At 43.5% G+C, this 15,233-nt stretch overlaps 1 protein-coding gene across 3 annotated transcripts in view; it reads right to left on the bottom strand.

Moving 5' to 3' along the window:
- ARHGAP10 (Rho GTPase activating protein 10) overlaps nt 1-15,233 on the bottom strand; it is a 246,072-nt gene that overhangs the window by 156,825 nt on the left and 74,014 nt on the right. For all 3 annotated transcript variants that reach the window (XM_037162342.2, XM_053658368.1, XM_053658369.1), the window contains 2 exons: nt 9,548-9,619; nt 653-754 (listed from right to left, as the gene is read on the bottom strand). In XM_037162342.2, the coding sequence (XP_037018237.2) occupies nt 653-754; nt 9,548-9,619 (174 nt within the window). The remainder of the gene's footprint in view (nt 1-652; nt 755-9,547; nt 9,620-15,233) is intronic.

The following is a 15,233-nucleotide window of genomic DNA, read 5'->3' as shown; positions in this document are numbered from 1 at the left end:
AAAAAAAAAAAATTAGTCTACTAACAAAAGCAGAACAGATGTTCTCCATCGAAGGAAGCAGGACCTCCTGAATCTTCAGGGTTAAATAAGGTGAGTGCTGCCTTCACGGAAAAGCTCACTGGTATAGGGACTTAACTACATTCAACTCCTTTCTTCAAGAAATCTTGAAAGCCAATTAATGAATCTAGACCTGAAAATAATGTGTCTGTTCTGCAGTAATGCTGGTTAAAACCGTTCCTGAGAACATACGCAGACAACCAAAGATTGTGATACTGTGAATCCATACTCAAGTAATCACTGTAGGATGTATTCATCATCTTATGTCTTGTTCCAGAAGAATTCTTTCCTTCATTTGGGGGAATACATATTCATTTTTTCCATCTTTAATAACCCTATATAAAAAGTTTTCGAAGGAAAGGCGCCTTTAAAAAAAAAGGCAAATAACATATAGTGATGGAAGGAGACTTGACTATATATTATAGTCAAGTGGTGTGGTGAACACAATTCAATATATAGGTGGTGTGTTACAGAATTGTGCACTCGAAACATAGAATCTTATTAACCAATGTCATCCCCCCAATTAATTTTTTAAAACACATGCACTGCTTATTCAATTTTAGAAACAAATGAACCAGAAAAATAAAATCAATACCTCTTGTAAATGTGAGTCTTTCTTTTTTGCTGATAAATTCAAATGTTTATCAATCAGGCTATAGTTCTTCTCTGTCTCTTTGTCGAACTTCTTCTTTTCTTCCTAAAATCAGAAAAACACAGGCAACTGTGATTAAACAGGAAAAAATGCATACACACAGTAAATCCACTAGGAAGCTTAAAATACAAAAACTATCTGCCAATAAAAGAACCACCAAATGTGAAGTTATCTGGCCACTGCCTCTTAATCAGCAAGTCAGCATCAGAATTCAAGAGACATTTATCTTTTCTCCCCCCACCCATGGGCTTTTTCTCAAGCCTGTTATTTTTCAACTCTGCACACTTATCAGTGTTTAGAATTCACGCTACATCATTCGTCCCACATTGTTAAAAAAAATTTAAAGAGGAATACATAACATAACAAGAACATAAAGCCTGAAAAAGCAAACTTGCTATATAGACATTGTGGCATAGAGATGGGATGCATTTAAAACTGAGTTTTTTCTCTACATAAAAAAGAATCCTAATAATCACACTGGGGAAAAAAAATCTTGGGACAGGATCTCCCTCACTGTCTCCAGTATGAATACAACAAAACCCTGTGCCCAGAAATGCCATCCACCTCCCCAGGCTTCGCAGGGATTTCTAGAACACTGTCTACAACACTGACTTTCTCATACAGACCCCGTGGGTAACGTAACCAGCATCGCTCAGGTCCTGCCTGGAACAAGCGTGTGCTTTCTTCTGCTATAGCAGCTTTTTGAGAAAACCAGTAACCAACATTTTCAGTGCAGAAAAGACAGACTACCTCCCCCAACAGCACCTGCCAACTTCAGCAGATTTTTCATAAACATTTCTGAGCCCCAACGAGTGCACACTGTGTCCTCAGACTGTCCAAATGTTTCCATGAACTTGAAGCGCTCCCTCGCTCTCCAAGGCCTCCCAGAAAGGAACATTCTCTTCCCAACTTTCCAACTTCCACTTTCTAAAGCAGAAGTAATGAACCAGCCTGGCCCTCTCTGGTATGTTCTTTTCCCTATTGGGCAAAGAGATCGAATTAAAGCACATGAATTTTATTCCTTCACATTCATCAATTCTTTTTGTCACGATGCAGGACTCCAAGCTGCTGCTGTGGGGACCCAGGACAGAAACTCTGCCAGTTCACCCGAAGACCCTACACTGAGACCCTACACTGATGGAGAAGAGCAAGAGTCGCGAACTGCAGTTTCTTCCCATTTCTACTCCAAGTTGAAGTACAAAGTAGCTGCACAACTTTAAAAAAAGTAACAACACAGAACCTTCATTTCTTATTGAGAAAATCGGAAATTTTTTGGTACTCACTCACTCATAGATCTAATCCTAAAGTTCTGTATCCTGTGGTTCACTCACATGTAAGAATCAACATGGGTTGAAACAGAAGCACTTTTCCTTTATTCCCTAAGTTTCATTTACAACCTTTTTTTAAGTTTAAGATGAATATGTGGTTACTGTTTGCTACTTTTCATGATCATACTCATCAACTATTTTAATACAAAAAAAAGGTAAAGCAAACACATGGCCATTACTTCAAAATCTTCACTATGTAACGAAGTGGATATTGTGGTGGGCACACAAGGTCAGGTGTCAGGAGAATCCCAGTCCTGGTGGGGGCAGCCGGGGCTCTACCCAGCCTCCCCCAGCACCAGCTTCCCGGGCTCACGGAGAACAGGAATTGCCTTTATCATGTCGTTGCATTGACAAGATTATTGCAACACAAGAGCACAGAGTAAAAACTGTTCACTATCTTTGCAGATTAACTTCCTACCAGGACTCCTGAACACACGTTTACTCGCGTGATTTCATCAGCATCACAACATGGAACAAAAAAGGAGCTGAAATCACCATCAACACCCCCAGCACACTCAGCAGCAGTGGGGTATGGAAATGAGCCTGTGGGTAAAGTTTGGAATGAAAGAAATGGTGACATCAAGGCTTTGTCAAGAAAGAATTTAGCCAAGAAACATTACACCCACCAAGAAAAATGGAAATACTTCTATTTATACAGGGTATGGCATTATACAAACGTCACTGTGATTTGTTTTCAAGTCGTAAGCCTCAGATAATGATTTCTTCCTGCATTTGTTCTCAATGTTCTTATAGGATATTAGTGTTTCTGTGTGCTCATACAACTTTCTGTGCTGAAGCAGTGCAGACCTATCTCTAATGCTGCGATACAGGATATACATATACATGGACGGATGGATAATGTATATTATATGTAAAATAAATTGAGCTGCTTAAGACAAAAGGCTCTTCCAACAATCAAGTTAAACACAATGGAAAACTTCTTTGTAAAACTGCATTACAAACTCAAGTACAATTCAGGTAGTAATAAAATGAATACAGCAAGCTGGAAGTAGAACTCCTTGAGGTGGGTGGGGCCACAGCAAACCAGAAAGCCCCCCTGGACCCAGACAGGCACCTACAGCAGGGCCCGCTAGTTCCTGTCATGTGGGGACCCAGCCTGCAGCCCGTGTCCCCGGATTCTTCTGCAACGGCTAAAAACCCCTGTGATTTTTAAATAGTGGCAACAAGCTCCTCTTTTAATTTTGGACATGAGTAAGCCAAACAAAACTACGTTTATAGGTTAAATGCCACTGATGGGAAGTCAGCCTGTGATCATTTATGAAATCTCACATGCATAAAGGATAAGAAGAGTATTACTTGAAACAACATAATCAAATACGATGTACACTATAAATGGTAGAGGGAATTCATAAATCTAAGAACCAAACTTTAAATACTCAGGTCTTGTGAGTACACTGGAAATTATACAGAGAGGTGTCATTACAAATCACTGCACAAAGAAACATTTCACTAGACCAGTGGAGGGGGAGTGACTGGTTAAACTGTATGGAAACAGAATGAGTATCGCATCTCGTACCAAAATTAATTCCAGATGGACTGAAAAAGTCCTAAGTCAAAAATGACATCATGAATATGTATGTTCACAGACATTAGATGAGAACGGAGCCTTTCAAGCAAAAAATGCAACAGAAGAAGCCATAAGAACGTCTAGATGTCAAAAAATACACAATCAGCAAACTGAAAGGCAAGCAAAGCGGGAAGACAATGTGATTAATATGTAAGAAAAGTAAGTATTCGTAACATACAAAACATTATTAAGCAATTTTTACTAAAATCTCACATGAATAATTCCATGTAAAATAAAAAATGGATAAAGAACAAAGAATTCACAAAAGTCTGAACAGAGCTGTGAATTGTCTGCATTTCTAGAGAGTACTAGAATTTTTCGGTTTTGTTTTAAAAGGGGAGAATTTTTTTAGTTACCAGATGACTTCTTAAAATATTTTGGTATTTTCTGTATTTTCTAGGAGGAGGAAATGAAAAAGCTCATTTTCAAACTATAAATATAAAATAATAAGGCATGAGTAGCCTAGAGGAGAGCTTCGATACCTTCTTAGAGATCCCAATTCTTTCTCCCTTTTTATTTAGGTAAAAAGGTGGGATAATATCACATGTACTACACCAGCAGGAGCATTTTTAAAACAAAATCCTATACACCCAAGCCAGCAAAGTAGTACAGCCCAGGTGAAACGCCCTCTCCTCTGGGAAGCACCCCTCCCCACTCCGGGGAGGAAACCACACGCTCCCTTTACTCCTGCACCAAAGGTCACCTTCCCCACTTGACAGTGCATTTGCTGTATTGACCCCCACAGTTCCCCTTTCCTTGAAGCTCCTTCAGCCTTTCTCCAAAGAGATGAGAGCTCTGCGTTCATCCCCACAGAATGGAGCAAGGCACTTAGCACCCGCAGGGGGGTCAGGGGCTTCGGTCAGAGGAGGAGTGGAGGATGGAGCCTAGGCTGCAGCATCCACGCGGTGCCTCAAGTCACCCACCCGTCACCCTGGCACTAGCATCTGCCAGGGGGGGTAATTAGCCTACGCGGAAGTGCTCTGTCACATGGCCCCTGAACCCAGCCTGCGGGGAGTGGACTTGAGCAGCTCGGCAAGATGATGTGGAGCAAACCATAGATGGGATAATAAAATAATTACAAGTATGTGCGCCAGCCCTGCATTAGACACAGGAAAGGCATAACCAAATGCATTTAGTCTTCACAATGACCTTCTGAGACGGGTCCCTGGTCGCATTCTAAAGATCAGGAAGCCAAGGCTTATCAGTGGCCTTGAGCAACCTGCCCCAAATCACACAGCTGGTTAAGGGGCAGAAACGGGATTCAAACAAGGAAGAATCGGGTCTCCCTGGCAAATCTTCCCCGCACTCCAGGCCGAAACAGCAGGTACATGCCAGAGCACCTGTGCCCGTTATAGCCCGGTGCACGGTGCCCCTTTCGCTTTGACATTTGAGTCGCCCCACAGAGGTGTCAATGTCTTAAAGGGCAGGACAGTTTTAATTCATAATTTTATCTCAGGACCTCTTACGCTACGCTGTGTGATAAGCACTGTCAAGTTTTGTTGCTAAAATTTTCAAGAAAAATTAAATCAATATTCTTTTCTGCTTTACCACCTTAATTTACCGCTTTAATTTAAGAAATTATTCAACAATACTGAAATAACTACATATGGTACCAAGTGGGTACTGGAAACCTCGGGGGGACACTTTGTAAAGTGTGTGACCATCAGACTGCTGTGCGCACACCTGACACTAAGCAGAACAACACTGAGTGTCAACTGCAGGGGGAAAAACTGAAAATAAATTTTGTGGACAGATTTACTTTTTACCCATATTTTGCCATCACAGAATCTCAAAACATCAATTTTTATCAAACATTTAGTTATTGGTTTTGGAAAGAAATTTGGCATGAGCGGTAAGCAATCACTGAGGCAGTTAAGAGATTAACTTTTTTTTTAACCCTTCTGGTTAAGTGTTTTATTCTAATGAATTAAAATGGTAACTGGTGCTTTGCAAAACAGCATTTGAATAGGCCCTACTATCAACACAATGTTAGCAGCACCCAGGCGATCTCTGCAAGCTAGAAGCCACAGTGTCAGTACCTGACTGTCTGAATACCTGAGGGAGCAACTCTAAATTCCCCCGCCATAACTCTTATCACACTCTGTTACTTCTCAGAGTTTCTACACAAACTACACCGCTCCCTATGTGGTCGGGTGTCTGCATCCATCGAGGTTTCCTGAGGCTACCTCGACTATCGACAGTGCAGGCAGACACTTAGGAGTGACAAACTCTTAGGGGAGGTGACACCTTCAGAGGAGGCAGGAGCTGAGCTGGCAACCTGGTGGGACACAGCACAGACCCACCGGGGTGCCGCGAAGGAAAAGGGGGCTTTTCAAACACAGGTGAGAAGCTGGCAAGCGCATAAGAAAATGCAGCGGAACCTCCAGAACGGAGGGACGAGCCCAAACCAGAGAGGTGACTGACTGAAGGAGGACTCGTCCGTCTGGGAGGGAGCACACAGTAGGGGAAAAACAGGCTGGGACTTTTTAAAAATCCAACTTACAAAACCACCTATCTGTTGAGATGATGGTAAAGCCACAAGTTAAACATGTCATTGGGATTCTGGAACCTGGAGGAAAGAGTAAGCAGAACTGAAACAGCTTCAACATGAAGGCAAAAGGTAGGACAGTGTCAAATGGGGAAGAAAAGAAAAGAGAAGATAAACTTACGATGCTTATGCCCAAAAAAGTTCTCCTGTGCTCAACTTTTCAAAACTTTTTTAAAAAAAATCCCCACATGAAAAATGCTTTCCTGTTTCAAAGATGTTTAACATGAGAAAGTCAGATTTTAAAAAATACCCCAGGTAGTAGATAAACCAATAGAACAAGACCATGTGCTTGTCAAAATATGAGTGACAGTTCAGAAATCACAGATGTAGAAAATAATCAAACGTCCAGATTACAGACCCTTCCTTGGCTCTTCCAGAATTATCAGCAGAATTGGTTACTTATTTGGTACCTTAAACAGTAAGGCAGAGTTGAAACTAGCAGAAAGTAAAGAAATTAAGCCTAGTCTTGTCTCATAAAGATTTAAGGATCTAATAAAAGAGACAGATGTTTATATATTCTGAGAAAAATCACCTTTCTCTACTGTTTCTGATAACATAGAAAACTGCAAGTAAAAACAAAGGGCTTCTTCCTGTGACCCACAACCAGTCACCCTCCTCGAAGGTGACATCAACAGGCATTGACAGCCAACACGGGGGTTCAGAGCAGGAAGGGACATGTCAAAACCTGAAGCTGGGAGAACAACACAGAGATAGAAAGGGGGACTTCGGGACATGTGGCTGATAACCAGCTCCAGGTATAACCTAAAATTATTAAAATAACTTCTCCTTTTCTCAGGGCCCTGTATGTTGCCTGTTGCTGTATCCGATACCCTCTGAACAATATCAGAAGCCGGGAACATTTAGCAGAAAGGAGTCAAGAGAAAATCCAAGGTCAGCAATGTAGAAAAAAACAGTAAGGTGGGTAGCAAATAAAAAAGAAAATGTATTCATTCATTAAATCACATTCGTTTTTCATTTCCAGAACACAATCCTCGTCCACCACCACCATCGTCCCATGACAAGAAGATAAATTTAAAGTGGTTATCATCACACTTTCAACACCTATTTCAATGAAATGTTAAAAAAGAACCAAGATGTTCAAGTTTTAAAACAGCCTAAGAAGATAAAACAGATCCTAAAACTATAAAATAAAGCAGTCAGAGCCCAAAGACCGTCATTTTACAGGTAGGAAACTGAAGCCCATTATTGTCCAGGTCACAGGTGCGAATCCAGACCCCCAGTGACCCGCTGCAAAGCCAGAGGACACACCGTGCAGCCTCATGACGCCCAGCAGACAGCCCCAGGCAGGGAACTCAGACTGGAGGGCACCCCTCCCTCAAAACATGGCCTAAAAGCTGTGAAATACTGCACCCAGAAGAAGAGTCTAACGGGTGAACAAATCACTGAAAATAAAACTGGTTCCATGCACAGCAACTAAAACCGAGGCCCTCACTGGGCCCCGCTGGGCAGCTGCAGCCATCTGAGGCCACCAAGTTAATTCAGACAAAAAGAGTGTGATCGTATTTTTAGGAAGATTAAGAAAAACACCTCACATTTCCAAGGCATATGGGGGCTGGGGGGGGAATAACAAATACAAGAACTCTCTTCCCCACCTAAAATTTATGTTATTCTCTTCTCCTTGGGCCAAGCCAAAAATGGTTAACAAACACAGAGAATGATCCTTTTCCCCCTTGAGTACATGCACAAAATCCAGCAACGGTTGATGGAATATATTTCTCTGGGATCATTTCAAAGCCCGATTCTAAAGAAAACTTTAGTGGCTGCTAAATATACCGCAGGCCCCCGGGGGCAGCATCCCTGCATTATTCCCAGAAACCCCGGCTCCCTCCCACAGCCCAGAGAGCAGAGTCCGTGCTTACTTATCTCGGACTCCCCAGAACCTGTAACTACACTGGCACATAACAGAAGCTCAATCAATGTTTGTTAAACTGAAGGAAACTGCATCCCAATAACCTAACAGTGTCTTCCTGTTACTGTAGTCGGCTAGGAGACAGGCACAAAGGGAAGGAGAGGTGGAGATGAATAAACTGGGGAACAGAAGCCCGCCTGCTTCGCCAGGGAGATGCAGCTTCGCCGGCCCCCTCCCAGGGGCAGAAACACTCTCCTTCTGCCCCCCCCTCCTCGCAGCAGGAGTTGCTTCACCAAAGACAGCTGTCAGTCAAACTAAGGGGCTTAAACCTATCAAAAGCCCACGAAAACTTGGTGATTGGTTCTTTTGAAAAAACTTCTGGTCTGTCCCCAACTTAATATAAATCCAAGGGAGCAAAGAAATCTGTGTGTGTCTCTCTCCCTCCCCCAACTCCCGCTAATGGCCCGTCCTCTCCATGGCCATGTGGCCCTGGTAGCCACACGGCTGATGGCGTGCTGTCACCACACGCAGGCTCCAGGAGGGAACCCAAACACCGCGGCACGGCAACGGACCACAGCTGGAAACACCTGCCGAGCTGGCCAAATGACCTGACCCCTGCACTGAACTTCAACCTGGAACAGAAACTCTGGGCACTGGCTTCTGTTTGGGCCTTGCTGAGGACGAGACTGGACCTTTTCGGCCCTGGCTGGCGTAGCTCAGTGGATTGAGTGCGGGCCTATGAACCAAAGGACTTCGGCGCGATTCCCAGTCAGGGCACACGCCTGGGTTGCAGGCCAGTTCCCAGCAGGGGACACATGAGAAGCAACCATACACTGATATGTCTCTCCCTCTCTCCTTCCCTTCCCCTCTAAAGATAAATAAATAAAATCTTAAAAAAAAAAAAGATTGGACCTTTTCCATGGTGAGATGGGACACTGGCAAGTTAGAAGGGGAGCCCCCTTCCTTTTACATCATTAACAAAATTAACCACGGAACCCCATCCTTCCGTGAGGGTCTCAGGAAACTCTTCTCATGGTGCCACAAGAGCCCCACTTCCCCGTAACCTCCCGGTTTCCTCTGCCATTGTGGGGTGGCAGCACTTCTGGTCTCCTGCGATGCTCTCCGGGCCCACAACAACGCTCTGTTCCTCCACGAACCGGAGGTGTATGGAAACGAGTGCATGTCCTACGGAGAAAGATGCTCCCCCCCCACCTCGGGGTAAATGTGTTGTTTCGTTGAAGATATTTTTAAAACTCCACATGGGATAACAGCACAGCCCAAGAAGATTACCAACAAAGTGGTGTTACTGTCCCGCCCAGGTGTTTTTATTCTGTTTTCAATCTCATGTTCCCCCCAAGGGGAAAACACACATTTACAACATAACACAACAGATGGTTTATCCCAACGTCCCCTTCGGGGCTGCCAAATGCCAACAAAGTGCAGGCTGAGGCAGCAGAGACGTGGACGTGTTCTGTTTACGAGGGCGCTCAGATCAGACACAAACCTTCACAGCTCCCAGTTGCTCCTTTCTGAATTTCTCCAATGGCTTAATCAGGGTTTCAGTGACACTTAATGCCTAGAGAACGAGAGTAATGACAAAAGGACATCAGGTTTCCAGAAAGGAAAACATTAGTACTGCGCAGTATCTCACTTCCCTCTCCCACCCCACCCAGAAACAAAATGAACAACAGATTTAACTGCTGCATCTCGCCTTGCCAACGCAGCCATTGGACCGCTCCTAAATTTATGAACACACCAGATCTCCATAAATATTTTCAGGCAAGAGGCGGCGGGGAGACATGCCAGGGAAACGTGCCACGCAGCTCTCTCTTTGGATAGAAAGAGCAAGAGGGCTGCCTTTAAACAACCAAGGGGCCCAGCCTACACACCAACAGAACCCTGCTGAGGCCTCTTTCCCCTTCCTCCTCCTCAGAAAGTTAAAACTCAGTTACATTCCATGATCAGTTATCGGACTACGTCATGCCGAGGGCTAGGGTTGTGACTACAGGTTTAAATGCACCCAGTCCACCCTTCATTGCTGAAAACCCCTCGTGAGGATTTAAGGTACATCAGCGAAGCAGAGTCAGAGTCCAAGTGGGGCCGGTCAGCCAAGAGCAGAGTGGCAGAGACGGACAAGACAGGACTCATCCTCCTTCTGGCTGCTGTGTGGGGCTTTTCAGTTTAAGACAGAATCTACAACAAACACTGCTGAAACGCAAATAAAAAATACTTACTTAAGGAGAATGCATTTAACATCATTATGCTGGTGGGCAGTGCCTTTCTCAGCCTCTCTTTCCAGACCAGAAATATCCAGAATAAAAAAGGAAACCAAAATAATGTTTACATTAATGTAAACAATTACAATTACAACAATGTGACACCACTTTTTAAAAAATGTTTTTTAAAAAGCCCTGGAGTGATTCAGTGGATTGAGCACTGTCAGCCTGAGAACCAAAGGGTCACTGGTTCCATTCCCAGTCAGGGCACATGCCTGGGATGCGGGCCAGGCCCCAGGTAGGAGATGTGTGACAGGCAAGAACACATTGATGTTTCTCTCCCTCTCTTTCTCCCTCCCTTCCCCTCTGTCTAAAAAAATAAATGAATAAATAAAATCAAAAGATAAAAGGCCCCTAGAAAATCAAGCTAAAATTTACAGGAAAAAATGAGTTAGAATAAGAAAAAATTCTTAACTTAACCAAAGACTCATCTGCAGTGTTTCACTGCATAAGGGTTTCTCCCAAAGTGACCATTCACACTGTGTGCTGGGAATCCTCAAAAAAAGTGACAGTGCCCAGAGTAGGAACTGCCTTCCCAAGGCCGGCAGCTGGGGTCACTGCCACCCAGACAATTTGCTACTTAGTTGTCAAAGAGCTGAGGCAACAGAGATCTAAAAGTAAGAATTAAGAGCAATGGCTAGCCAAGGAAATGGGATCACCTTCAAAATACATTAATATTATCCTCTCTACTTGTACAGCATGTGGCTCCCCCAACAATGGCCAACCAGAGTCTTTTATATTTTATACTAAAGCACAAAGCAAGTAAAAGTCAACTACCTAAAACACTACGGAATGCCCCAAGTTCCATCTGGGAAAACAGGTAAGAGAGGCTCTGCCATACATTTCCAAAACTATCCAAGTGACGTACGATGTGTCAAACTGATTTAAGGCACACTTCAGTGAGAACAGTGTCGCGTCCCAGCATCTGGATCACCCTGCCAGTGTTCCTGAATGAGCCTTCACCTCGTACATCTTCCCCGCCCCACTCGAGAAAGAAGTCAGCCCAGCTGTGCGTGCTGCACTAGAGAGAGCTGGCCCAGAGACCTCTGGGGCCCCGTCCACCTCCACAGCGGCAGAACTCCGCATCATTGGGAGAAGGAGAAGCAGAAGCACACACTATTGTACAGTTCACTGTTGCCTTATCATGTGTGGCAGCAAACCACAGACCCCAGCAGGACTTCAAGACCCCAGCAAGTCTTTCATTAGACATTTGGATAGAAGAAATTAGATGTCTCAAAAGGAAAAGACAGGCAAGGTGGTGTCTTTACCTACACACAGGTGGAGCTAGAGCTGAGCAACCTGTGGCCCAAGGAGCAGATCAGCAGAGAATGAGGCCCCACCATGGGCAGGAACAATGCCCACCACTTTAAATGCCCCCCATGTTTGAGATCAAGCTGAGTCCTACATACATTCTAAAGAGAATGGGGCTCCGGGCCAGATGCCCACACTCAGCAAAAAGTCAACAAAGGCAAAACTGTACCCAATGACGTTTTTAGTAACAATATTTTAAAGACTCAGCCTAGATAAAACCATGAATAAATTGGTGTAAGTACTAATCATGCCTTTCTAGTCACTCAGTATGAACAAGAACAGACCGAGTCTAGTAGGACACAAGGCTTTATGCCTGTTTCCCAAGGCTGGAGTATTTTAAGCCTGGATTCCAAGTCATCTTGACCCCTGAGGAATGTATTATCTGAGAGCAAAGGGGAATGTCTGCTATTTTCTCCCATGACCCTCCAGATACTTCCCGCTTCACGAGAGTGAAGAGAAAACTCTGCTTTCCAGTCCCAATGTCCAGAAAAGCTGCAAAGTAACCATTCAGCAGAGACATATTCCTTATTCCCCTTGAAAGAGAACCTGAAAAGGGTGCCAAGGAACTATGATCACAGCCCTTCTCCAAACATAAGAAATGTTTCTCCCCAGCACCGTCCCTCAGAAAAAAGGGACCTGCTCTATATAAGAACTCTTACAGAGTTTCCTTAAGAAGTACACTTTCCATCCTTTTGACCCAAACTGTTTGAGGGACAGTAACCTGCAACGGCCCCGGTCACATCTGGTTTCAAATGCTTGGAGATCACGAACAGTTTTGGGTCAGAAAAACAAGGGAAATGTAAGAAACGCAGGAAGACAAGTGGTCATTCTGGAGGTGACATCAGAATTATTAGTGGTCCGTGTTTTTGTAAAGACCACTTTAAAAGGTAAGTGGTTACCTTAAGAAAATCATGAAAACATGACTCAGGGATAAACTTTTTATAACACTGTCCACGTGTCCTGCGAATCAGTACTTGGGGTGTAAGAGAAAATTTCCAGTGAAAGCATCAGAAAGACGTTTCAAAGGTTGGGCTGGACCACAAAGATCGCAGACCAACACGGCCAGGACATGCTGTGCGGAGCCGTGCTGAGGACATCAGGATGCGTCTGTGATCGGCCTGACGTGCACAGTACCAAGAACTGGAGTGACTTTTTCATGAAGGACGTGGGGAAAATATTCCTAAATTATACGATGATTTAACTTTAAAATGTGGACACATGCGTACTCAACTAAATAAAAAGGAGAAATGTGATTATCTAGCAGACACACACATGCAAACCTAAAAGCATGTTCATTGAAGCTAGACAAATATTTTGTTTCCTCTTACGGTGGGAAGATGGTGCTGCCATGTAACTGAGCCTGGATACGATGCCAGGTGGTGGGTATCTGTCCTTCTGGGCTGCCAGGCACTTGAAGGCCCTTCCTACATTTGAGGAGTTCTGCTCCCTGATGAGGCAGAACCCACCTTCCACTACAAGAGGTGACAGTGACAGACATCTTGTGGTGGGGAACTGGAATCTGGCCAGAGTTCCACCCATCAGATGCTCCCACCCAAGACTCTGACTTGGAAGCTGGTGCTTCAAAGGACCAGTGACCCGAGATTCCAGTGGGGAGCAGCCACTATGCCAGTGTCCAGCGGCAGCAGGTGCACCAGCAGCCACCAGGGACTGTGAGGATGCTGTGCTGTTTGTGCGCACAGGCGAAGTGGTACTGGTCTTCCCCAAGTGCAGCCCTGGGGTGTGATCCAGGGCATCGTTCTTGGTTCCCAAACCTTATAAAGACTTCAGTCTACCTAGTATTCTTTAATAAATTCCCTTTCTGTATAAAACACCTAGAACTGGCAACTGAGAATCCAAACTAATGCAGGATTGATATTTTAACATTTTTCAGAACCTCAATAATCTTATCAAAATGCTTTCGGGACTACCCTTCTTTATACTGCTCAACAAGATTTTCCTCCTGATTAAACCAACTCATTTTTAACTAACTACATTACTCTCCATCCACACTCATCCTTTGCTACCACCTCTTTCTCCACCCAGCCAGTCTCCCTACACTGTGCCTTCTCCTGTCCATCAGGGCTCAAGTTTTAATAGAAAAATTAAAGTAAGTAACAAAGTCCTTCCACCTTTTTTAGTAACTGAAATAAGGAGAGTCAAAGACTGATATTGACAAAAAACAGACAAGTTGTACAACTAGTTTTGATAAAAGCCTTGCCTCAGTGGCCAATCCGACGGCACCTCCATCTCAGTTGGGCTCAGTCCTAAATAGTTTTGTTTTTGAACAACAAAAAATGTTCTCTTGTTACCTTAATAGTCTCAACTTGCTCTCTACCTTTTTAAGGGGATGTCACAGTAGAAGCAATTTTAACTCCTCCCCCCAAAAACCCCTGTGTGTTATTTTCTCTTTAAGCACAGTTCAAGTTAATATAATCCTCCTGGCAGGAAAAAAATAATAATGTAAAAATGAAATTAAATTTTGGATAGTAGCTCACATACACCAGCTAGAAACTAATGAGTATCTTAACGAACCCACACACAAAGCTCTAATTGGAACATGGGTATAGAGGCACTGTAAACTAATTCTACAAAATTTGAACTTGAAAACTAGAAGCCAATTAATATTGTATCTGATTCATTAGTTCAGTAACATACTGCTTTCCATTCAGACAGTCCAAGAATAAAAAGTCTCCAATAGGAGTTTTTACCAACTTTCACCCCTAAACTCTGAACAGCTTAAAACCTAACAAGAGGAGGAGACCTAGAGTTCTGACCACTTCTGCTCTCTGACTTTATTCTCAATACGTGACCATGACCTAGCCCTGAAAAAAAAAGGTCAGGAAAGTGTATCACAGAAGTTTAAATAAGAGTCCCTTACAGTCTACCTATCAAATGTCTTTGGGTTTGTCTGAAGAAAAAAAAACACTTGAATCCATTTTGAAGAACATTAATTAAAAAAAGAAAGTAATTACAATTAAATTATTTACATCACATAGACTCTACCCATAAAGATATTTTTCATTATACTTAGGGGAAAATGAAAATCTTCCACCAAAAAAAAAAAATACTGGACATACTCAGAAGGTGTTAACCTAATAAGGACGTGCAGAGACTCATTCCTGATCTTCCCTCCGTCTGTGCAGAAGGGACAACACTCAACTAACTTCTATTTTTAAAACAAAGTAAATACTTGGGCAGAACATTATGAGAAGGAATAAAACCCCCTAGAAGTAAATGAAAGATGAGCCTGTCAAGACAGCTGTAAAAGTATCATGAGAGAATCTGCAATTTTGTTTCTGGCTTTAAATAAGCGAACATTCCACTTTCTCAAGTCAATGGCATAGTTCAGTGGCATAGCGACAAAGGGAACTTCCTGAGTAACAAAACAATAAACCATTGATTGACTCAAGAAAACACAAGAGAAAGAGAATATTCGGAGAAAACACCTATGCCCCTGACCAATGCAAGCAGAGGTCCCCAGCCCTCCTGCGGGCCCGGGCTACTGGAGCTCCCTCTTCATGACTATTCGGCCAGCAGCCCAGCCCCTCCGCCTGCACAGGACAAAGAGCCTCCGTCCTGCTGTAGCCTCAGGTGCTAGCGCAC

Source organism: Artibeus jamaicensis, unplaced genomic scaffold (genome assembly GCF_021234435.1).
Source record: "Artibeus jamaicensis isolate MK-2021 breed Jamaican fruit bat unplaced genomic scaffold, CSHL_Jam_final scaffold_537, whole genome shotgun sequence".
Classification (NCBI taxonomy): Eukaryota; Metazoa; Chordata; class Mammalia; order Chiroptera; family Phyllostomidae; genus Artibeus; species Artibeus jamaicensis.
Note: the sequence above shows the minus strand (reverse complement) of the source record. Positions and strands in the feature narration are given on the sequence as shown.